Source organism: Zeus faber (assembly GCF_960531495.2).
Source record: "Zeus faber genome assembly, chromosome: 4".
NCBI lineage: Eukaryota > Metazoa > Chordata > Actinopteri > Zeiformes > Zeidae > Zeus > Zeus faber.
The window spans coordinates 5,181,287-5,204,905 of record NC_137191.1 but is presented as its reverse complement, the minus strand read 5'-3'; the positions used below and the strand labels follow the sequence as shown (position 1 = coordinate 5,204,905).

Genomic DNA, 23,619 nt, shown 5'->3' with positions numbered 1-23,619 from the left:
GCCCCAAGCCCCCCTACCACCTCCCCCACTGGCTTTGTCTGAGTGTCAGGTGCGCACAGTGGGACGGGATCCCAACAAGAAGCTCTCACGTGAGGGGGCTGGGTCCACACCTGTGCACACACGTGCATGTGCTTCATTAGATTCCATTTAATGACATGACATTACATTACATTAGAATTGATTGGATTCCATTAGATTACAAGGGATCCCCAAAGACAACATAACACATGCACAATCATAGGGGCAGACAAAAAAATGGAGTAAAGATGTAATGTTATGTTACGTTATAAATTGTTAAATTGTGCCTCGTTTAAATGATCTCGAAGGATGTTAGATTACCTACAGTAAGGTAACCTTATTTTAGGTTATTACATTTTTTGGGGGGGTAATTTTAGATTGTGTTATGTTATATTGTGTTATGTTGTGTTTTGTTTTGTTATGTTATGTTATATTATGTTATGTTGTGTTTTGCTTTGTTATGTTATGTTATGTTACGCTATGTTACGTTACGTTACGTTATGTTACGTTATGTTACGCTATGTTACGTTACGTTATGTTACGTTATGTTACGTTATGTTACGTTATGTTATGCTATGTTACGTTACGTTATGTTACGTTATGTTACGTTATGTTACGTTATGTTTTGTTGTGTTTTGTTATGTTACGTTATGTTATGTGTTGTAAAGTTAAGTTTTGTTAAGTTATGTTTTGTTAAATTATATTTTGTTTTGTTTTGTTTTGTTTTGTTTTGTTTTGTTTTGTTTTGTTTTGTGTTGTTTGTTTTGTTTTGTTTTGTTTTGTGTTGTTTTGTTTTGTTTTGTTATGTCAGGATTTGTACAAGACAACATCACTACATCATTACATTTCACTCATTGAGGTAAATGCAGTTATGGCAGCCAAGATATGCAGAATTAAGAAGAAAACCGAAAATATACCAGTAAAATAACACTGCTGCATGCGCGCAAACCCACACACACAAACACTCAAACACACACACACACACACACACACACACAAGCATACACTAGATCAACAGGGAAAGTACGCTTTGTGTTCATATTGGCAAAGTAAGCAGCGCTTAATCTATCCGGCCTTTCGAGGTTCCTTTTCTCTCCTCTGTTCGGTCTCCGTATGATATTAAATATACTGACGTGGTTGGAATTACGGTGGCGATTGGGGTGGTGCTGAACCCCCAAATGAAAACTTGGACCCACCCCCAAAAGAGGTAAGAGGTCAAGGGGGTTGAAACATTTCTACATCCTTCTTACCTGTAATCGTAAACATTACAATACATTTCCCATTTTCATGCCTGGAAGAATCCTGTCATACGATCTCAGACACCCCTAAGGTGGACCGTGCTGATACTAGATATAGTCACGTATCAAAAGTCCGATCAGAAGTGCCGGTTCAACATAATGATCTCAAATTTCGGTGTGAAGGCACATTCAAACCTTAACGAATGAACCTCTTGTAACCTCTTCTATGCAGCCACCTACTGGGTCAGATAAAACTTATTTTACAAAAAGAAATTCCCAGACTGGGTCGTTTGCCTGAGAAAATGTATTTGCAAAACAATATATAATATTTGCAGTGGATTAAATAAAAAAAAATATTTGATGTAAAATGGAGTGAAAAGTAATATATTTTCTTCAAAGTGAAGTACCATTGCCATTACCTACCTCAGAACAGTACTTCATTCTCCCCCTGGGGCTTAAACAGTAGCAGAAGTGGCAGACAAGTGTCTCTTGAGCCACATTAGGGATTAGGGGCCCGGACACTTCAGAGACTTTGGAGGAACATTCATAAAACTCAGGGCCCGGCCGGGGGGAGCGAGGGGCGGGGGAGACGGAGGAGGAGAGAGAGGGGGAGGAAAAGACTGGGGAGGGACAGAGAGTTTTAGAGAGTGAAGTTAAAAAAATAATAATAATATTGACCACAATAGCTGCCTGGAGAATATGGAAAGTAGAGCAATATGAACTAAATTGATTGATTTGCACATGGGCCATCCATAGCATCTATTGAATTCTTAAATTCAATGGGTGCGATGCATGTCTATGTGCATCGTACCCATGAGATGCAGCAATGCAGTGCGTAACAGTTATACTGTCCGTTGAGAAAATATTCATCCTTTGGATCTCGCTACAGTTGAGGAAAATTAGCAAAGTTGCCTCACCATAGCACAGCGTTACGATTTAACATCAGGAGCAGATTTGAACTCGCTGGTCCGGTGAGAACATCAGACTGACTGTCAACTGGCGATGAGTTACATTCTTGGCATCTGCTATGAAAATCTCTCAACCCTCCCAATCCTCAATTCCGCCTGTGGGGTTGCACAGAGGTCTCCAGACAGTGGCGCCCGCAGATGTTTTTCGGCGGGGTGGCCAGATGGGTGGCACACCAAAATCTTTTTTTTTTATTTTTTTTTTGGGGGGGGGGACCTGACAAAAAGGCAAAACTTCTGTCAACGACGGCATCAAAAGAAACACCAACGGTAGACACAGGGAGTTAACAAGCCGAGGGAAAAGAAGACGACAGGCCAATTTATGGAGGGATTTGCGGAGATTTCCCAGAGGTCGCGGGAAAACGAGAAACTGCTGTGATACGCGGTTGAAAAAGCCAGTTTGCCCCGCGAACGGACGCTGCTGTTCCTGGTACGCGGAGTCCCGCGCACATGTGAGACCGGAATGTGTGCCGTCGACACCCCTCAGCCCACCGCTACCTGCGTTCACGCGGGTCACCCCTGCTCCCCTGAACCAGATCAAGATGGCCGAGAGGTGGAGAAGCAGGCGCAACCAGTTGATCCCGGTCGGACAGGATATTTTATGAACACCGTCAGCCAAACTGGGCAGTCTGGTGCTTCATCTACCATCACCGTCAGATACTGCACCGAACACACCTTGAGTTGAGTACATACACACCTGGTACCCACTGTCCTCTGGCAGCGGCTCAACAGCAGGAACAGTCGTCTTACAGTTGGAGGGTCCTCGGGTGAATTTTTCATCTCTTCTTGGCAAAAAAAGTGCTGAGGTGACCTTGAGCGAGGCTCTCGGCCTGTATCCGCACCAAACGACGTGATCGAGGCGACGCTAAGTTGACTTTGCTCTGTGTGGGTGAATTGGAGCCCGTACTGTAGTTTTAAAAGTGCATTGAGCGCCCCTAGTGGCCACGAAAGCACAAGCAGCAGTCCACTTGTCATTTCCACAGTGTTTCACCCAAATTACAGGTAGAGCTCCCCTTAATTTGTGTGAAAAAGCGGAAACAGGGGTGAAGATTGTGACGGAAAACCGTGCCAGGCCTCATGATTGATGGGAGAAAAGCCAGACTAGTGCACGTCTGCATTTCTTCCGCTTTGTTTCACCCTTTGACAAAACACCGCACAGAAAAGGTTACCCCTCGTCAGTCATCCCTGAAGCACGTATTGTAACCCGCGCACAACTCCCTTGTTGACGACAACTCTGTATTTGTGGGATAGGGGATGTGAGGTGGGGCGGGGCCTTTGCGGTTGACTGGCAGCCCCTTCCAGTGACGGAAGACCTACCTGACGGCCTTGGTGGTCCTGGTTGAGCAGGGTGCATGTGTGTGTGTTCGTGCGCTTGCCGGCATGTGAGGCTATCTGGACACAAAGACAGACAGCACGTGCATCAACAAGAGTCATCAACAATGGTCGAGTTGTCCGCACGGCGTGCAGATGCAGGTAGGTTCACCCCTTTGGGACATTCCCGAATCTTCCTGCTGATGTCATACAGTACTCCGTGCCTCTAAAAAAATTGCAGTCCGTGGATGCAACTTTCCCTAAGGGGGAAAACCTGCGAGCAGTCACTGACTAGCAGACAGCCACGGGGGAGGGGGGTCACCGAGAGTGGTCGTCAGGCGGCCCACTCCCCGTAAAGGTGAATAAACACCTGAGGCAAGGGAAGAGTTGGGAGGGTTGGAGGAATGAGGAGGTCGGGCGGGCCGTGGGGGGCTGATGGGAGTGATAGCTGGGCTTCCCGGGAAACAAAGGCCTCGCAGTGCAGGAGCGGACTGCTTGTTCCAATTACAGACACACCGCGGCACGCACAGAGACACACAGACACACACAGACATAGTTACGGAGGTACAGGATAGTGGTACTTGACCATTATTTGGGGAGCTGACCCCCCCTCTGCTGGCTGCAGTGATCTAAAGGACGTGCTTTAAGGCAAAGTGGGAGTGAAAAGAATGTGAACAATACAAAGCAATATAATATTTTTGCCAACGCAGCATTCCCCATTGTCCAGATCAGATAATCAATGTCAGATAATGCTCTGTTTTGTGGAAATTGGAAACACACTGTGCCGCCAAAGGCTCCACGTGACCTTTTCAAAGTAAGAAAACCGATGTGACTTCTTGATGAGCGCTCTCTTCAGAGACGTCAGGCTTGTACAATTACACAATACATGACTAAAACTGGTACGAGATACATAAATTTTTGTCCTGCCCCTCGCTCTCAGCATCACGTGGATCACGATAAGAGCGAGCTCCCGAATTCGTAGCGGCGCTCAAATAAGTCGACTCTCTCCGGCGCCTCGTTAACCTGTTGTTGGTGGACAGTGGAAAGCAAGATCCCACCTCATCCGACACAGCGGTGGCGTTATGAACTTCCGAACGCGCCGAAGTTGGTAGTCGTTATGAAAACACCTCCGCTCATTAGCGCACGCCGGTCCCTCAGATCTGGAATCGCGGTCCGACTTGGCTGGGAGAAGTGGGAACACTGGGAACGTCTGGGAAGGGCCCTGTGCTACAGCTTCAGGGTGGGTGGTCAGGGGGCACGCATCTGGTTCCAGACGCTCTGGGCCGCCGTTACACACACACACACACACACACACACGCGCGCGCGCACACGCACACACACGCACACACACGCACACAATATACATATGTACACATTTACATGCAAGGATGCAAATATACTGTACATTCATGCATGTACAGATATTGTCCCACACACACGCAGACATACACACACACACACTCATGCATACACGCATGCAACATACACATACAGTACTTATCTACATAAACACACACACACAGATACACACATACTAACACACACACACACATGGATTTTGGGTTGGGCGGGGGAAACCGGCTACAGCACGTACTTTATTTATCGAGGGCTGTATTTTTATCAGTTAATGTGAAAAATGTTTCCCTGGTGGAAACCACCAATTCGCAAAACCACGAACATTCTGCTCCAAACTCCCAAATGCCCGAGCGGCTCTTTGGGAAAGCTTTGAACAATCAACCGCAAGACGTCACCATTTCAGAGGCTTCTTAGATGGAAAGAGGGATAAGCGCTGAGAGTGCGATAGAAGAATAAAAACGGGGGTGAGGGCAGGGGAGGTGTGGGGATGGAAGAGGGGAGGGTTTTTGCTCTTTTTTTTTTTACGCCGGGCCTTCACAAAGGTTCTCATTCATTGTCGTATAAAAGAAAATTTTAAAAGGGGGGGAAAAAGTTAGGGTTTCCCACGCAGAATCACTGGTTTGATTGCAGTTTATGATCCATAAATGACAGCATGAGTAAAGAGTTTTCGGAGCGATTAAGTAGTAGAGTGCTCTACTTAAGAGTAATTCCACTTTAATGGGACTTTATAGTTTTACTGAAATACATTTTAAAAACAAAAAGTCATACTTTTTACTCCACTGCATTTATCTGCAAAACCCGCAAGTACCATTAATTTTTACTCAAAGGGTAATTCATAAATGTGGTGAAAAATTACCCCAAAAGAAGGACCATCAACACTTTTCACTGAAGCATTAGAAGTTAACACACCGGGGGTCCAATGGGTTGCACCGAAATATAAGTGATAAGTGATTTTTAACACTTTAACACGGATCTTTTATGCTTTCAGGTAAGTAGAAAGTTGAGCGCAGGGCTTTTGGAAGAAAAGGTCATCTGCAGGGTTTACCTCCTTCCTGCAGCCGAACCCAAATGAGGCTGGATGCACCACGTAAGAGCCCAGAGATCAGCTGTTCTACGTTGTTCGTAGACGCTCCGTTTACCTCCTAGTCACTGTACTCTGTATATGTACCCACAGTGTGTGTCTGTGTGGGTGCGTGCGTGTGCGTACGCGTGCGTGCGTGCGCGCGTGCGTGTGTGCGTGTGTGTGTGTGTGTGTGTGGAAACCAGTTCCAGCAGGGCCAAAGAGCAATGGTGGAAAGTAGTACTTTGTTACGTGTACTAAAGTACATTTTTACGTCAAGTATCTGTATTTGTTAAAGTTTATTCCGTTTCTCAGAGAATTTCAGCTATTATTCCATTGCATTTCAAATAGAATATGATGCCACATGAAGTATATTGTGTTTTGTACATTTTAATCAGGATCTGCAGAAGAAAAGGTGTCATAGTATCGACTATAGTTTATGAATTATCACCGGCTCTTATGATATAATATATATATCAGGATACTGGAAATTCTATGCAGCGATATTAACTTTAAATACTTAAGTAAAAATGTAAATGTGGTACTGTCACTTTGACCGGAGGCATTTTGGGTCGGAGAATTTGTATTTTTTCTAAATACTGTATATATGTATATATATATATATATATATATATATAAATACATACTATATATATGTACGACTTTGCAAGGCACATCACTTCTCTTAGGCAGTAGTCTCCATCTTTCGCTCACTCACACACACAGGCCTGTGCACAAAGCTGCCATAGTGCACGGTGGCAATAACTTGCTTCACGGTAATAAACCTTGGAGTCATTCTGCTGGAAAGAGCCTCTCATTTGAAGCAGATATCCATCAGTCACGCACACACACACACGCACACACACGCATACACACGCACAGACAAGCAGACACACACACACACACACACACACGCACGCACACACACACACACACATAGTCTTGGGAAAAGGAGTGAGAGGAAACCACAGACATTTACTAACAGGCCCAGTGGCAGCCATCCCCAAACATGCCCACCACCACAGAACCTCAGGGGCCGAGTAAACCTCCCTCTGTTGACGGTCGAGATTAGTGACTTAATATAGACGCACAAAGGAGTCCTTTCTTTCTTTCCGCTCTGCTCTAGGAATACGCCAAAGAGGCAAGTTCACCGGTGGCCAGAGCGGTTTTATAATCTACTTTCATTTTAAAAATGTCTCAATGAGGTAGAGACGTCTAGAAGCTGTTGCTCAACGCCGATGAAGATGATGGAGCTCCGTGCTCTGCGTTCACGCACTTAGAAACGCGTACAAGCTACTCATATTGAGCCGTTGCCTTTTGGAGCAACTTGTTTTCGTTCGCAGGCTGGAGCTCCGCCCGTCTCGCCCGCCCGACGTTGCGACTGAAGCGAGTTAGATCATCGCAGACGAGTTTGAACTCTTGTGCTCGGCTCGTTCGCTTGGATTTAAATTTAAACGGTGTGATTGATGGACGGAGCCCCGGCAGCGGGCTGAATTGGCAGCGCAATCGGAAAAGGAATACACAATGAATGAATTGCGGAATTGTTATCGCGCCGCTTTACAGTATTTACCACTGAAACTGCAGAACGTCCCTTTAAAGTCAGAGTTTGAAATTTGTTTGATATTTGATTTTTGCGAATATCCTGCAGCCCAGAGTTACTGCGGTGTCCACGGAGACACGTGCATTTCAGAAGCTCAGTTTGTATCCACAACAGAGAGGAGAGCGGAGCGTCATGGAGGATGGTTGCTCTCTCTCTCTCTCTCTCTCTCGCTCACTCTCGCTCTCACACTCCTCATCAGTCACTCGTTCATCACCAAAAGTGATGATGTTTCTGGGTTCAGAGGCCGTGGTCCGTGACCCTCCCCTGCCGACGCTCGCGACCCCCGGAGGACGTCCGTGTGACCGAAAGGTCGGCAGGTCCGTGAAAGGGAAAGGGCGCACCATCGGGTGTGGAAATCTAGCAATTTTCACAGGTTTTGGTTACGAGAGCCAAACAAAGTAGGACGATTTTTTTTTTTTCGATATTGTCGATTTTCTTTCTGTTTTCTGTCACTATTTTCTTTAATTTCTAATTGTCTATTTTGATCTGATGTGCGGTGCAATTTCCCTCCGTGGATGAATAAAGTCTCAATCTCTCTAAACCTACCGAAGCAAGGACCATTGATTATATGCTGTATATTCTAATATATTGGTTGATATAATAGGACATCCCGGCTCTATACTCTCTAGTTACACAAGCGAGCTGATAAAAGTATAGAGTCCATAAACAGATCATTTACTGGCAGTGGGCAGAGTGTTTATGTCCCGCTCCCAAACACGCCGGGAACTACAGGAATGCGATTTCGAGGCCAAGTCCATCTCTAGTAGTGACATGTACCGAACCATAATGTGCACTAATATTCGTCGGCAGGGCAAGGAAAAACAGATGTGCATGTGTTTGTCAGCAAACGAAACAAAACAAAACAAAACAAAACAAAACACCCATGGCTTCACTCAGCCGCTCGTCTTTCGTCTGGGACGGTCCAGGTCGTGGCTGCGGCGTGTCGGCTGTTCGGCCCCAAGTCTGACACGTCTGTTCCACCGCTTGACGTCCAGGCTGATGAACCGCAAAACAAACTCCTTCCAGGAGTTCAGGAGGCCACTTCCAAACTCATGCTTTGTGGAATCACAATGGGCAGTGAGGAGTGTGTGTGTGTATGTACAGAATGACCGACAGACAGACAGACAGACAGACAGACAGACCGACGGATAAAATAGTACTTTATTGATCCCCCAAAGGGTAATCAAGATCCTTGGGAAATTTCGATGCAGCTCGCAGCAAAAAAAGGCATAATAATAAAATAATAATAATAATAAAATAATAATAATAATAATAATAATAATAATAATAATAATAATAATAATGATAAAAACAATAATAGTGATGATGACAAAAATAATAATACAAATAATAATAATAATAATGATGATGATGATGATGATAATAATAATAATAATAATAATAATAATAATAATATTGGCACATATATGACTGTGTATTTGCATGTAGGAGTGTGTGAGAGATCATAGAATAGATACAAAAGGACAAATCATTTAGTTTTGAATCCCAAAAGCTGATCCACAATCTCTTTTGTCCTATAATTGGAAATTGACTCTGTACGTTGACTGAGGTGAGATTACAAGCTCTACAAGGACGTTCAACTGTTTCGTTATGTAACTGTGTCTTGAATAACCTAATCTGGCGGCGAGACTGGACGTGGGCATCGATGGAACCGAAAAGCGAGGACCCCGTGGTGAACGTCAGCCTCCACTGGTGATACATTCCCCACAGACACACAGCTGTGATGCTGTTTTCCCGGTCGCCGTGGAGATGGCGGGGAATGGGGAAACGGGACAGACAGAAGTGGAGGGATGAATGAAGCGCAGCGTGAAAGAGAGAGGGAGAGAGTCATCGGGTCACTGGCACTCACATCAATCCAGCTGCTGCTGCTGCTGTTGCTGCCGCTGCCGCTGCTGCTGCCGCTGCCGCTGCCGCCGCCGCTGCCGCCGCTGCCGCCGCTGCTGCTGCCGCTGCTGCTGCCATGCCATCAGGATGTTTTGCTTTTGCTCACGAAATATGAGGGGAATATATTTGGGAAAAGTAATTGCACATAATTCAACAGGTAAGATCCCTGTGACCGGTCGGTCACTCCCCGGGGGGGAATGGAAGAGGAGAAGGAGGCAGCTGGCTTGTGTCACCAGAACTGAGTGTAACCTGCTATAAATGGACGATTGACACCTTTCCCATTGCCAGGAGAAATGCTGATTTTTTTTCCAGTGCGATGTCACGAAGACGTTGGAAAAGGGGCGTGTCATGATTCCAGGTGTGATTGGGCACAAAACGGTAGAGGAGCCAGCAACTTAAACAAGGTTATAAAACTGTGAAACACCGGTGTGCACACCGTTTATGAAATAATGGAATGATACAGGGATATTCCGGTCTATTTATGTGTAAGCGCCCGGAACTTCAACGCGGTCAAATCACACAGGTAAAGGCCAAAATGAGCGGGTTGGCCAAGGCGTCCTGGTCACATCAGAGCTGTTTGAAGCCAATAAAAACACAAGTCTATTGCAGCATCATTTGTCCTGGGACTGAAACCCGGGTTTTCACCTTTCCCACTGATGACCAATGCCGGGTGTTACCAGGTGTTACAGGGTGTTTGCCGCGGATAAGGCTGATTCAAGGAAGGTGTGCAACAGCGGGAATGAAGCCGCACTCCCGTGTGCAGCCTGCGGCTTAACCACGCCCCTTGGTCTGCCACAATACCTTTTATAGGAGGGCAGTTTCAATGGGTTTTTAGCCCCAAAGCCTGGTGTCACTGCTATAGTCTATCATTTAGGTTGAACGACCACAGTAGATCCTTCATCCGCTCACAGTACCATGCAACAGCCACAAAGAATTTGTACAAAAACCGCATTTAAATGTTGGTTCCTATAACTCGAAAAGGATATTTAACATTTTCAGGCTTAAATGTTTGCCCCATTGGACTGCATTTAAGCCCGATGAGAAGCGACAACATTTTAATAAAACTTGGGTTAAAAGAAGCAAAGCTGTCCTTTCAAATCATCCTTTCGCTGAATTTCCTGAAAGGTGCTGTCTTATCTTTTGTGAAGTGTGCAGGGGAGAATTCTGAGGAAAGGGCGATACTTTCGACTTTGAAATTTTCAAACTTCAACACAAAAATGATCCAGCCTTCTACTGATGGGGAGGGGGTCTTTCCATTCACCATGTTTAGTGACCTTTGAACTCTCGAACCCTAAGGCACAGGGGATGACGTGAAGTCCTTGTGACCGTGAGATTAGATTCTGACCGGTGTTGTCATAGAAACAAGCGACCTGTTGGATAACCAAAAAGATTCATTCACAAAATGCTTCAAACCGCAGTCCACGGTCCCCTTCCGCTCAAAGTAAAGCAGGAGGTCCACAGCAAAAAATTATTATAAATGTATTAATTATTTATTTGACATTCGGATTTTCATTAATATATATTAAATAAATAAATATTTTAAAAGATTGATTTTTAAAATATTTTTTTCTGCAAAAAAAAAAAAAGAAAAAAAAAAAAAAAATATATATATATATATACTCAACCTCACGAAAGATGGTGGGGATTTGGACTGTTGGGAGATTTGCATTTTTTTGACAGGCAGATAAAGTGTCAACACCATTTCTGGGAGGGGGTCCCTTGGTCTGAGTTTAGTCTCTCAAGTTGGCCTTGTCATGAAAAAGGTTTGGTAACCCCTGAGTAGGAAAACAGACAGAATGTCTTTTTGTTTATTCAATAACAGAATTGTACAGCTGTGTAAAAAACAGGGCATTCTGGCATTTCATAAAATGAACAACAGAATGGAACATAGTATACATTCAGTATACAGGTGATGGTTTACACTGGACAAAAATATCAAGCATAAAAACATACAGATATTAAGTGTTTTGATAGTCTTTTCGTTCCTTAAATTAGAAAGTAGTTTCACATAATGCTCAACATCCCTTCAGGAAAACGACAAAATAAGGTTTTTCCTATTGCTGAAGTCCAGACTGCTCAATGACAGCTTAGCGACGCCATCTACTGTCACTGCCTCCATCATACAAACAGAGGTGGAATCATTCACATATTCACGCATCTATTTCATTTGGGATTTTTAGTTCATGGGGGTTTAGAAAACATTCCACTTTTTGTGCAAACATTTCACGAAAGAGGTTTCCTATGGGAAGGCAGCGCGCGGCAAAAGCGATGGTGGTCGTCATGGAAACATGTAAACAGATTCCCCATATGGCCCCGCCCCCTCTGAGGGTTTGACAGCGGCTCAGTGACGTCATATTTCGGCGACTGTTTCTTTAGCCGTTGTTAGCCGGTTAGCATCTCAGGGGTTTTAGACTAATGGGTTTGCAAACAGCTTCGCGTCTGATTTTAAGCTTCGTCAACAACCTACCTTGTCAATACACCAGAAAACCTGAACACAGATTCAGTGGGAGTAAAACGGGCATTATTTTTCGCTATCGAAGACCGCTCTGCGCTCCGTACCCCGCTTCCGGTCAGGAACGCCCTTTCCGGAAATCGCTCTTCCCCCCGCGCACGCGCAGACCGGCCTCTCACAGCCGCGCCACAAACATGGCGGCTCCTGCGCACTGGTTGACGGCGCGGTGGCTGTCTTCGGCTCCCGGACCTCGCCGTGCCTGTTTGCTGCTTTCACTCGACAAACACGGGGTCGGCGCGGCGGCTCTTTCGGGGTCGCAGCGATGGAGGGCAGCGGGGGACGGGAGCGTTTGGACGCCCAGAAACGCAGTGACATTGAGAGGGTTGACAGGTAGGAGGCATGGACGAGCCGCCCCGGACGGCGACTGTCGGCGGCGGTTGTATCAACGTCCCATTCGGTGTCCGTTTACAGTTCGGTTTCGCTGTCACCGGGCCGGGCGGGGACGCGCACGGGCGGCGATGTTCCTGCTAATGTTGACGGATCAGACGAGCGTCGTTCCTTTATCCACTTCCACCGCAGCTAGTGGCGCACGGCCCGGGAACGGCTCGTCCGTAGCGAATGAATCTTTGAAATGGCTCTGGCGCCGGGAGTCACTTCGGCAACAGTGCGAGAGCTAGTAACACAATCTCCCACAACGTGCAAACAATGACCGGAGACCAAGTCTTAGGCAAAGAAAAGGCGTTCGGCGTAATTCATGTTGAATGGAACCGATTTACACTTGCACCTCCCACCAAAACAAATAATTGAACGGACAGTTAGTTTTGTGACTGACATTTTGAATTCGCCTGCCTAAACAAATTACTTTTGGGAGGCTGAAATATTTTGGAGAAACATCCATCCGATTTGCTTTCTTCTGCCTAAATCGTTTGACCGATTGAATGAATCCCACGAGAATTCCATTCATGACTCAGGAGGTGTGAACGACTCTTTTTTATTCAGTGACTCGTCAGAAACCGAATCTGAAAAAGAAGTCGAGCCTTCCACCCCTTTTCACCGGCCTGGGTATATGACGCAACTGTCCTCTGGTAGAGGGGATGTCCATTGTATCAGCAGCACACACACACATACAACATTGATTCTATAAAAACGACTTCATTTAAGTTTTGTGTGGAGTTTGCATGTTCTCCCCGTGCTCACATGGGGTTTCCTCCATGTCACATCAGTAAGGACCCCCACCAAAAACATGCACACATTGTTGTCTGACCAGTGATGGACATATGGAACCAGGTCCCCGGGCGGGTCATTGAACGCTGCCCACTGCTCCTGGCTGCCCCCGCCCCCCCCCCCGGAGGCAGGACAAGCCAGGATGGTCAAATGCAGAGGCCACATTTCACCGGCCACCATCCAAAGCGTGTGTGTGTGTGTATGTATGTGTTGTTGTGGCGGCGTGTCGTGTGATGATTAAAGATTATTCTAATTATTATTTCTCTTGAATTGTTGGTCTGCAGCTGACTCCAGCCCCTGATATTATTTAAGAAGGTGTCAATGTAAAGTGAAAACATGAAACATTTATCCTTTGTATGCAATAAAAAAATTTAAAGGACATTTAATTTGAAATGACATAAGCAATATTTTTAAGGACAAATGGCCAAGTGGAAGAGAAACGTTTGACATACAGCTTGTGCAGGATGCTTTTGCACATTACTTATTAAACGCATGTCAGCACATGTTACATACATCACTTTAACATTAATGCCTTTTATGTCCCCTAGAGTTTAAATTAGTTCCTCAAAATGCATGTGGCTGTGTGCAGTTCCCACTCTATATTCGGCGACGGTTGACTGTATTTGTTAATAATCCCTGACAAGATGAATAATCCGTCTCTCTGCAGCGGTGAGATGCCCCCATGTCAGCAGCCTCAGGTCCTTCCACACCAGCAGGTTCTCAGCGAACAAACAGGACTTCTACGATGTGCTCGGCGTCCCCCGTAACGCATTGCAGAAGGACATCAAGAAGGCCTACTATCAGGTCATTTCTTAACAATTTTATTTTTTTATGATATTTACGTTATTTTGTGTCTTTTCTCTTTAAAAAAGATGAAAATAAATAAATTCCTTGTATTGTTAGTAATTGCATATACTAGCCAAAAGGACCGGTTCAGAAACCTCATACTGAGCTTTTAGTGTGGCTCTATGTTTTGATTGCTTTTTCTTCCTTTTGGACCATTTTGACCTGACCTCAACACGGTTGAGACTCAAAAAAAACAAAAACTGTGGATATGTCTGCCTCTGTTCTCTAAAAATGAACATTGTACTGTACATTTTGTTGTAAAGCAGAGTATTTTTTTTCCATGTGAAGATGGCAAAGAAGTACCACCCTGACACCAACCCAGACGACCCAGAGGCCAAGGGGAAGTTTGCTAAACTGGCTGAAGCTTATGAGGTACGATGACTGTGCTTTGATCAGACGGTTCATTATTTTGTTTCCCTCCTCACCAATTACACAATGCATCACTACATTTTATTTGAGTTAATTTGGTCATGTGGATATTTAGCATTTTGTAATTTGTATTTTGTTTATGTTAAGACAGATGAAGAAAAACAATGAACCTATTTCTACGGTTGCCTTTGGGGTTGTGACCGAGAGATATTTATAGAAAAACCTGTTCCAAAGTATTAGCTCTCTACACATCGCTCCCATAGAATAATACTGAGTACTAAAGTGCTCTCGCCTTGAGTCACGTCTGCACTGTTAAACTGTCAGCAGCAGCGACTATGCCAGAAGCCTTCAGTTGTTTAGAAGTTTCCAAAACCTCATCTTCACAGAGCATCTCCGTACAGCCACAGAACTGGCTCATAAGAAAAGAAAATAAAGGATGGAGGAAAAAAAAAGTTGCGGTGGACCACCTGCAATTCCGCCATTGATCCCTAGGAAGCCGCTGACCTCGATTTAGCAACCCATGAGTTAAATGACGTGATGATGATGATTAGGGGTGCACCGGATGGCAAAACTCACGGTTCGGACGGTATCGAGGTTTTGAGTCACGGACCGGATAATTTTTCGGATCAGCAAAAAAAAGAGCGAGGGGGAACAAATTTAACTTTGCTTTCCATTTATTCTGTAAAACACTTAAAAGAAGGAACTTTTTGCCCGTGGTCTTCAATGAAACAACATTTCGAGAAGTCCAATGTTTCAATAAATTCTGAAAATAAATGAAACATTCAATACCCAGTTGTTCAATTAAAGTGCAATATAAGGCACGCATGATATCTTCTTCCTTTTAACATGTTAGTGAATGAAAAAATATGATTAGATCCACCTCCAGTAACTATTTTAAATGAAAATCGGTTCAGAATTAAGGGAGTTACAGTCGGTTTTGTAGAGAAGTCTGCGTCTCTCTACACGACTCAGTTCGATTTTAAACATGCGTATTTTTCTCGGCACCAACCCTATCGAGTCTTGATTTGTAAAGAAAACACCTGTTTCTCAATAAGTGACTTTGAGTCCAGTCACATAAGATCATTATAAATATTGGGGTTTTTTTTGTCGTGGAATAAATATCAACAAAATATTTCATACAATTTCATAGATAAAAGAAATGCTTGTAGGAGCCGTAAGAGCCATCTCTTTTCAGTGAGCTGGATGATCCGGCTCCCTGAAAAGACTCAAACTGTGAAACACGACTGTAAGCGCCGCTCCTCCTCCTCCTCCTCCTCCATCTCCTCCTTCTCCAAGTCCGTGTCCGCTCTGTACGTTCTTCTCTAATCTGCCTTTTTTCATAATTCTACTCATCGTATCACAGCATCATGTTCCGTTTAACATTATACTCTTTGTCTCTGCTATCACAATCAAAATCATGTCCATAAGGTGAACTACTCTGATGGAGCGCGTACCGGTGCATGGCGGCACTTCGCACACTTCTCTGTTCTCCCCTCTCAAGTTGACAAATCAAGTTGACATATTGTAAAGTATCATATTTTATTGAATCGTAGAAACTCCTTTTCTTTAAATCATTAGAAGGCACAAGTTGCGCTACAGCTGAGCTCCGGCCCCTGCGGCTCGGGATTCTCTTTTTCACAACGGTGTTAAATTTTGCAATTGATCCGCGGTTCACATGCGTGCCGAACCGTGGGGGGTGAGCCGTACGTTCCGTTTCACCGATGATGGTGATGATGATGATGATGATGAGGATGAGGATGACGCTCTGTGCTCAGGTCCTGAGTGACGAGGTGAAGAGGAAGCAGTATGACATGTACGGGGTGGCGGGTTTCGACCCCAGCCGAGCCGGGGCGGGGCAGCAGCAGTACTACAGGGCAGGGAGCGCCAGCGTGGACCCCGAGGAACTCTTCAGGAAGATCTTTGGAGAGTTTGCCGGCGGCCGGGACTTTGGAGACTTTGGCAACATTTTTGACCAGCGGCCAGAGGTGAAGGAAGCATCATGTCTGATACCGGACTTTAAATCGTTAGTATTTGTAGTCGTCTATATTTAGGTTGGCGTGGCTCTGCTTTTTTTTTTTTTGAGTATAAAACAGTAATAAACGTGGTTTCTTTCCCACAGGCAGGTTAAACTGGCACTGCCGTCCTCCTTATTTACCTGATGTGTAGCCGAACCTGTAATGCTTTGAAATTCATCTTGTGTTGAATTTGGATAACCACAACCTCAACACACATATCTAAAGGCTTAACGTTATAATGATATTGTCAATTCTCTCTCTTTGCAGTTTGTGATGGAGCTGACGTTCACCCAGGCGGCGAAGGGAGTGAACAAGGAGATGACGGTGAACCTGGAGGACGACTGTCCAAGGTGTCACGGCAAAGGAAGCGAACCCGGAACCAAAGTGTCGCACTGCAACTACTGCAACGGCACGGGCATGGTGAGCGCTAATACACACAGACATACACAGTAATACACACAGAAATACACACAGTAATATGCAGAAATAATACACACAGAAATAGACAGTAAAACACACAGAAATACACACAGCATTAGACAGTAGAACACACAGAAATACACACAGTACTATACAGAAATAATACACACAGAAATACACACAGTAATATGCAGAAATAATACACACGGAAATAGACGTTAAAACACACAGAAATGTGTAGTAATACACACAGAAGTACACAGAAATATACACAGTAATATACAGAAATAATACACACACAAATACACAGTAAAACACATAAATTAACAGTAATATATCCAGAAATGCACAGTAATATACGCAGAAATACACACCAATACACACAGAAATGTGCAGGAAAACACACAAATCTGCAGTAATACACACAGAAATACACAGAAATGTGCAGAAATGCACAGTAATACACACAGCAATATCCATTTAAACACACAGAAGTACACAGTAATACACACATCAGAGACACACAAGTAGTGCAGCCTGGTGTGTGGTCTGGTTATCTGGTAGTATCTTATCCATTTAACTCCACCTCCTGCCTAAACCTGCTGCTCTGTGTCGCCCCCTGCAGGAGTCGATCAACACGGGTCCCTTCATGATGCGCTCCACGTGCCGGCGCTGCAGCGGGCGCGGCTCCATCGTGACGACGCCCTGCGTGCTGTGCCGAGGCGCTGGACAGACCAAGCAGAGGCAGAGCGTCACGGTGCCGGTGCCGGCAGGTGTGACATGACGACTGGTGGAATACACCATTGAGATCTAGTTAGTTTCTCTGTGTAGTCCATATGTGCAGCTGTCCAATCACGTGAGCGTGATCAGATTATGGGATGTATTTGTCATCGACGTACAGCAGATATACCCAACGAGACAAAATGTTAAGATAATTTGATTTCTCCGATCACGGATATATTCTCAAAATGATTGAACGACAATGTAAAATATATTTGATAGTCAGTGTTTTGTTATGAACATGAACAACTGAATGAAAATCAGAATCGGACAAAATTGGAATCGGCAAGTCAGATGTGTAAAAAATAAAGAAAGGGCGAAGAATGAAAGCCAATGCATTTCAAGGGGTATATCCTAATGATATGAATTAGTAAACTGTATATATTTAGCCGTAGTATCTCACATACGATGTGATGAACCTCATTACGAGGCGCTACAGTGTCAATAACTGATGGAGTCATTTAGCTGCATCACTCAAACTCCATGGAGACTCCCTGTTACCACTGTGGTACTCAAAATATTTTCCCAGGGTTGGCAGGTCTGTTTTATGGATTGCCGTGTTAAATATTCAACACGTCTTTATGGATCCAACCGTCCGTGTGTGTGATACACCAAGTACCGCTTGTAGCGCTTGTAACAACTTGTGTAACATTCACACGAGGGCTTATTTTTATTTTGTGTTTGTGGTCAAACAGGAGTCGACAATGGCCAAACTGTCCGCATGTCCGTGGGGAAGAAGGAAATCCTCATCACTTTCAGAGTAGGCATTTTTCGGAATTTCTAAACAACACTTATTACAAGACAAATATTTCAAATCCAGTATATCTCTAATTCTCGGGTGTGACTGGTCCTCCTGCAGGTGCAGAGCAGCCCGGTGTTCAGGAGAAGCGGAGCTGACATCCACTCCGACGCCATGATCTCCGTGGCCCAGGCCATCCTGGGGGGCACGTGCCGGACCCCGGGTCTCTACGACACCATCAGCATGGAGGTAACTGCAAGCTCAATGAATCAAGGAAAATCAGAAAGCGTTGCGGCGTAGGAGTCCCTCTGATCTGATCCTTGCGCGACGTTCCTCCCCAGATCCCCGCGGGCTGTCAGGCCGACCAGGTGATCCGTCTGCAGGGGAAGGGAATCCGCAGGATGAACAGCTACAGCTACGGAGATCACTTCGTCCACATGAAGATCAGAGTTCCCAAGTGAGAGACATGAGTCAAAGTAGATCTTTGTAGAATTCACCAGGCTAAGAAATACCACAAGACAAATAATACATATATATATTTTATTATTATTGATTTTTATTTTATTTTTTTTAGGAAACTGACCCGCAGGCAGCGCTCCCTGATGCTAAGCTACGCCGAGGAGGAGACAGACGTCCAGGGGATGGTCAACGGAGTCACCGTGTCTACAGGTCAGACCAAAACCGGTCTGTCTGTCTGTTTGTGTATTTATCTGTATATCTATGGCTGAGATATGTGCTTTATGGCATTCATTGTAGTTCATTTTAATCACGATTAATGTCTGTCTGTCCACCTATCTCAATCCAGTTATTTCAATGCTACCGAAATGACTCTTTTGATCAGGAATGTTGTGTTGTGTGGTCTAGATGGCTAATTTACGTCCGGGAGAATTTAACTCAAAATACACACCACACACTCGCCATCGACGGTGTAAAGTCCCAGTGCCCAGAGGGAGGGTTTCATCTGCACTCCGTAGTTTTGGCTGTGCTGATGCAGTGTGTATCTGTGGCCAGCAGGGGGCAGCACGGCGACGGGCTCTAGTCACGCAGAGGAGGGGCGGGACAAGCAGCAGAAAGAGCAAAAATCCTCCGAAAAGGAGGAGGAGGGCGGAGGCTTCTTCTCCAAACTGAAGAAGATGTTTAGCTGACACAGCGCTGCAGGTGGGAGCCGCTTGACATTGAGGAATTTATTTTGGATTTGCTATCACCAGGATTTACCGGGGGGAAGCGACGGGGCATCAAAGCCCTGAAGGGGAAAATAACGGATATGCTCTAAAAGGAAGCGATATCTGTTGTTCCTCCAGAAGAGTCTGTTCCACCGCTCTGCTCTACCTGAGAGACCTTGTAGATACATGAACACATACCATGCAGATTCATTCATCATCTTTCAACATCTATAGGCGGCTCTTCAAACTCGTCCCTCAACTCCTTTTTTTTTTTTCCCTCCCCTTCTGCAGGCAAATCAGGAAAACAGTGAAAGAGGACGAGCGATGCGTTGCCGAGGCCTCCCTTTCTTTGCCTCCTGCTTTCTGCAAGAATGGATAAAAGAGGGGGGGAGAGAGAGGGAGAGAGAAGTGGAAAAGCGAGCGAGGTGGATTTGATGTGGACACGGTGTCCTCTCAGTCGGGGAACGGGGCGACGACGGCAACATGGAGCAGAGGGACGGGAGGGGACGGGCCCAGGATCCCGTTGGAATTGGAATTAACACGAACAATAATTAAAACAAAAGTGGTTGAATATGACAACATGGGAGTTACTGGTTTCAGCCCCAAGTCCAATCGTCCAAAGTAGGCAAAATGTTGATATCTTGTTGAAATGCAACGCACCGGAGCTCGGAGAGGTAAATACTTCACGCCTTGGTGTTTGTGTTTTGCTCATGTGTAAAAGATGTCTCAGTTTGTAAGAGTATTTAATTAAAGAGGAGCGCTATATTCATGATCGTGATGTTTCATGGTGTGTATTCTAAAGTTGGCCAGTAGGTGGCGGCATTGGGTGAATAATGTCAATAATTATCAATCCTTCATGGTTGCGCTGTAATCGGGATCCTTGATCGTGTACTCTTCATTAGAATGGTTTTGGGGTCGGAATGAATACATCTCTCTCTATAGGAAGCATACAAACAGAAAGGAAGCGCCGAATGTTTCCGAGTTCAAACTCAGATGCAGAACGACGCCGCACGGGAAGACGTTAGGAACATCAAGTCGTTTAAATGCAGATCAGCGGCATTGCAACAAGCTTGTTATTGACTGAATGACCCCGGAGGTGGAATGTTCTTTGAAATCTCCCGAAGAAGGCTGCAATTAACTTTTTAACCTCGCAGTGTGTTTTCACTGGTGTGTGGTTCATAAAGGGATGCATTTAGAAGTGCTGCACAAAGTACACTGAGAAGAAAAACCACTAAACACCATGTTTCCGAAAGGCTTCCCGGTGTCGTTAAAGTGCTGTCGTGCATTTCCTCCAGTGCCGGTCGTCATCAACGGCCCGAGCTGCATTGTTGTACAGATGTCATGTCTGGTCCCGCTGAGGCACATGTCACACCACATGCTGCATTTTTGGAGTTTTTTAAGTGGCTTTTGTATTTTATTTTATTTTTTTGTGCCACAAAATTGAAAAGAAATGAAGAACTGGAAGCACTTGAGAGAAATGTGTGATAATAATCTGGAGGAACGATTGGGAAGCCCAATTGCTTTCTTAAACTGTGACAAATTCTCAGCGCATACAAAATAAACACAAGCTTGCCAAAATCCAAGAAAGGTATTGAGAGGGTTTTGGGGTGGAGGTGTTTGAGCGTGAGCATTTATATTCTCTACAGCAATATATGTATGCCAGGGCTTTGTTGGCCCTGGAGGGCCGATTGCGCTGGCAAACCGGGAGATTTTTTAGTGTTTTACAGACATCTTGGGAATTGGGACACAGCCCGAAACCAGGGCGTCTGGTCACCCCAGGCCAACACCACTGAAGATATTTCTTATAACCGGAGAGGTCAGTAGTTGAAATCCCAGCGCTGTCTGCCCCCAGTTCAACTACTGTACCAGTAGCAGTTTGCTTTGGGGGATCTAACACATTAAATCTCCTTGCCCGTATGAAGCAACACAGCTCCCTGTTTCTAGTCTCTTGCATTTGTGTGGATGTCGCTAAAAGAGGGGATTTGCAGAGGTGCAAATGAGTCTGGGAAAAACCTGATACAAGACCGTCTGACAGTTTTGTGGTCGTTCCCGTCTTCGAAAAGGAGATCTGCCAAAGTTTTATAAGGTTTAAACGTTTGCCCCATTGGACTGCATTGAAGCACAGTGGGAAGCGGCGGCGGAGCGGTACGCTTCTCTATGAGTCAGCGTTCAATGAGATTGCGCCAAGGGACAGTTATAAATGATGGGAACTGACATTTTGATCGGGGTTGAAAAATGCAGACTATCCTTTAATAACAAGGAAAATATAAAACATAAAAAGGCATATTTTAGTGTCTCAGGACAAATGTCTCTCTGGAAGGGGAAAAGCCCTGAGAGCTCCAGGAACGCGGCGGGTCTTGGCGGGTTCCTCCTCCCTCCAGGACTCGGCACTAAATCACCGCCGGCGTCCCCTCGTGCTGATGTCACGATGAGCGGGTTGCCATCTTCCCTTCGCCCCTCAAAACCCACAGCGGTGAGGCGTAAAAGAAACCGCCTCGTTTGTCAGGACGTCCCGAACTGCGACCGGGAGGGCGGGGGGGGGGAGGGAGGGAGGGAGGGAGGGAGGGAAAGCCAGAGGTTTTATGTGAGAACGACAGGACATGGCAACCGCGCTCGTGAAGCAGCGAAGAGGTGGGACCCGCGGACCGGATCACGACCCTCCGTCCGTTTAAACGTGGCTGTTGCACGTTGAGTGGAGGACTGAGCAGCACTTCATTATAGAGTCTTAATACTGTAAGGGTGTTGTCATGAGATAGAGATTTATTTATTCATTTTGTGTTTTAGGACTATAATTTGTAATTTTCAGTAGTGTGCAGTAATTAAAAAAAATAATAATAATTTAGAGCTTCATATGGAACGGTAATATCTATATATCTATATATATATATTTTTTTTTTTGGCTCTGGATATATTCATGCAGGAACATTAGATAACAGATACAGCATCATTCCAAAATGTTTCCCTTCCGTGACCTGCATCTGACGCCCGGTAACAGCGAAGACCTTTGGACGGACGAGCCCCAAACAGGGTTTTGCCGTCCAGAAGAACAGTGAGAAAAGCCCGACATCCAAAAAGACGTCAGGATCCTGACACCGCGCAGAGAACGAACCAAACATGGGCTTCTGAGGCCGCGTCACGTTTTTCGGTGAACGGACCGGGACGATAATGGCTCCTTGTCACGGTCTGAGATTTAAGCCGCTTGAACCGAGACGTTTTGTTTTTTTTGTTTTTTTATCAGCACATATTTCTCTCTTCTCCTTCCACCGCATTTCCACTTTCCAGCCAAAACAATCAGGGAATGGCGAGCCGACCCCGGCTGTTGGAATTCAGCTGCGGCTCACGGCTTAACGCTGAACCATTAGTGTTTTGTTTTTCAAATGACACCAATGGTGTTTTTTAGATCATAAATGTTTAAAAATATATATATATATATTAAAAATCGTATACAAGCAAACGTCCAAATGTCACATTTACTTTGAAGGAATCACAAAAAATGGTGCCAACAAAAATGGCTTTAAATCAGTATAATTCCAATTCCAAAGGCACGTGTTTTCTACATGTTTGGACAAGGATCAAGTAAATCTTAATTATTAGTGTATTAAGAATTAGTTTGCGATTAATTATCCAAGACTTTTAAAAAGTGTTGCTCTTACAAACAGTAAATTGTTATAGAATAAAATAGAATATATATAGCACCTGTCCACTCTCTCTCTCTCTAAAAAAAAAAAAAATATATATATATAAGGGTGTTAAAATAATAAATGAACTTCATCATCTCTACCCAAGTATTGCGATAAACCTTTTTTCTTTAGATTCCCTCGTGGTGCCAACGTTTCTCTTCAATCATTGATGTCAGGAACAAGACAGACATTATCAACCTTTTCAACATCGTTCAATAAACAGTTTTGTTTTTCTTCCCCAGACGGGCGGGACTCTCCCAGGGTTCCACTCACTAGAAGGGCAATTAAAGCCTGAAGTGACGGCCAAATCACAGACGATTATTTGACCTGGCAAAGCCATAAAGCAGAAAGGTACATACACTCCTGCCTGTGCAAACACATAAAAGCTCCCGTCTGCCAATCACGTCTGATTGGCAGCTGGTTGCCGTGGGTTACTGGGAAAAGGAAGTCAGCATTGTGGAATCTGATAATGGAGGTG

General features: G+C 44.9%; 1 protein-coding gene across 3 annotated transcripts; it reads left to right on the top strand.

Annotated features, from left to right (window-relative positions):
- Positions 1-12,097: 12,097 nt before the first annotated feature.
- Positions 12,098-20,224, top strand: LOC307228697 (dnaJ homolog subfamily A member 3, mitochondrial-like). 3 transcript variants are annotated; one of them, XM_079998459.1, is made up of 12 exons: positions 12,098-12,295; positions 13,797-13,933; positions 14,264-14,347; positions 16,120-16,329; positions 16,627-16,779; positions 17,405-17,552; positions 18,255-18,319; positions 18,419-18,547; positions 18,640-18,755; positions 18,873-18,967; positions 19,313-19,456; positions 19,753-20,224. In XM_079998459.1, exons 1-11 carry the CDS (start codon positions 12,100-12,102, stop codon positions 19,441-19,443), a joined length of 1,464 nt encoding a protein of 487 aa, XP_079854585.1. In that variant the 5' UTR covers positions 12,098-12,099; the 3' UTR covers positions 19,444-19,456; positions 19,753-20,224. The 3 variants fall into 3 exon arrangements, with proteins under 3 accessions (XP_079854585.1, XP_079854584.1, XP_079854586.1); XM_079998458.1 differs by having other exon boundaries at positions 19,310-19,456; XM_079998460.1 differs by lacking the exon at positions 19,313-19,456.
- The last annotated feature ends 3,395 nt before the right edge of the window (positions 20,225-23,619 follow it).

Excerpts from the sequence above, each read along its gene's own strand:
- LOC307228697 (XM_079998458.1), top strand. The coding sequence starts at position 12,100 with ATGGCGGCTCCTGCGCACTGGTTGACGGCGCGGTGGCTGTCTTCGGCT. Across the intron at positions 12,296-13,796 it reads GACATTGAGAGGGTTGACAG|CGGTGAGATGCCCCCATGTC; the intron begins GTAGGAGGCATG and ends GTCTCTCTGCAG. Across the intron at positions 16,330-16,626 it reads TTTTTGACCAGCGGCCAGAG|TTTGTGATGGAGCTGACGTT; the intron begins GTGAAGGAAGCA and ends CTCTCTTTGCAG.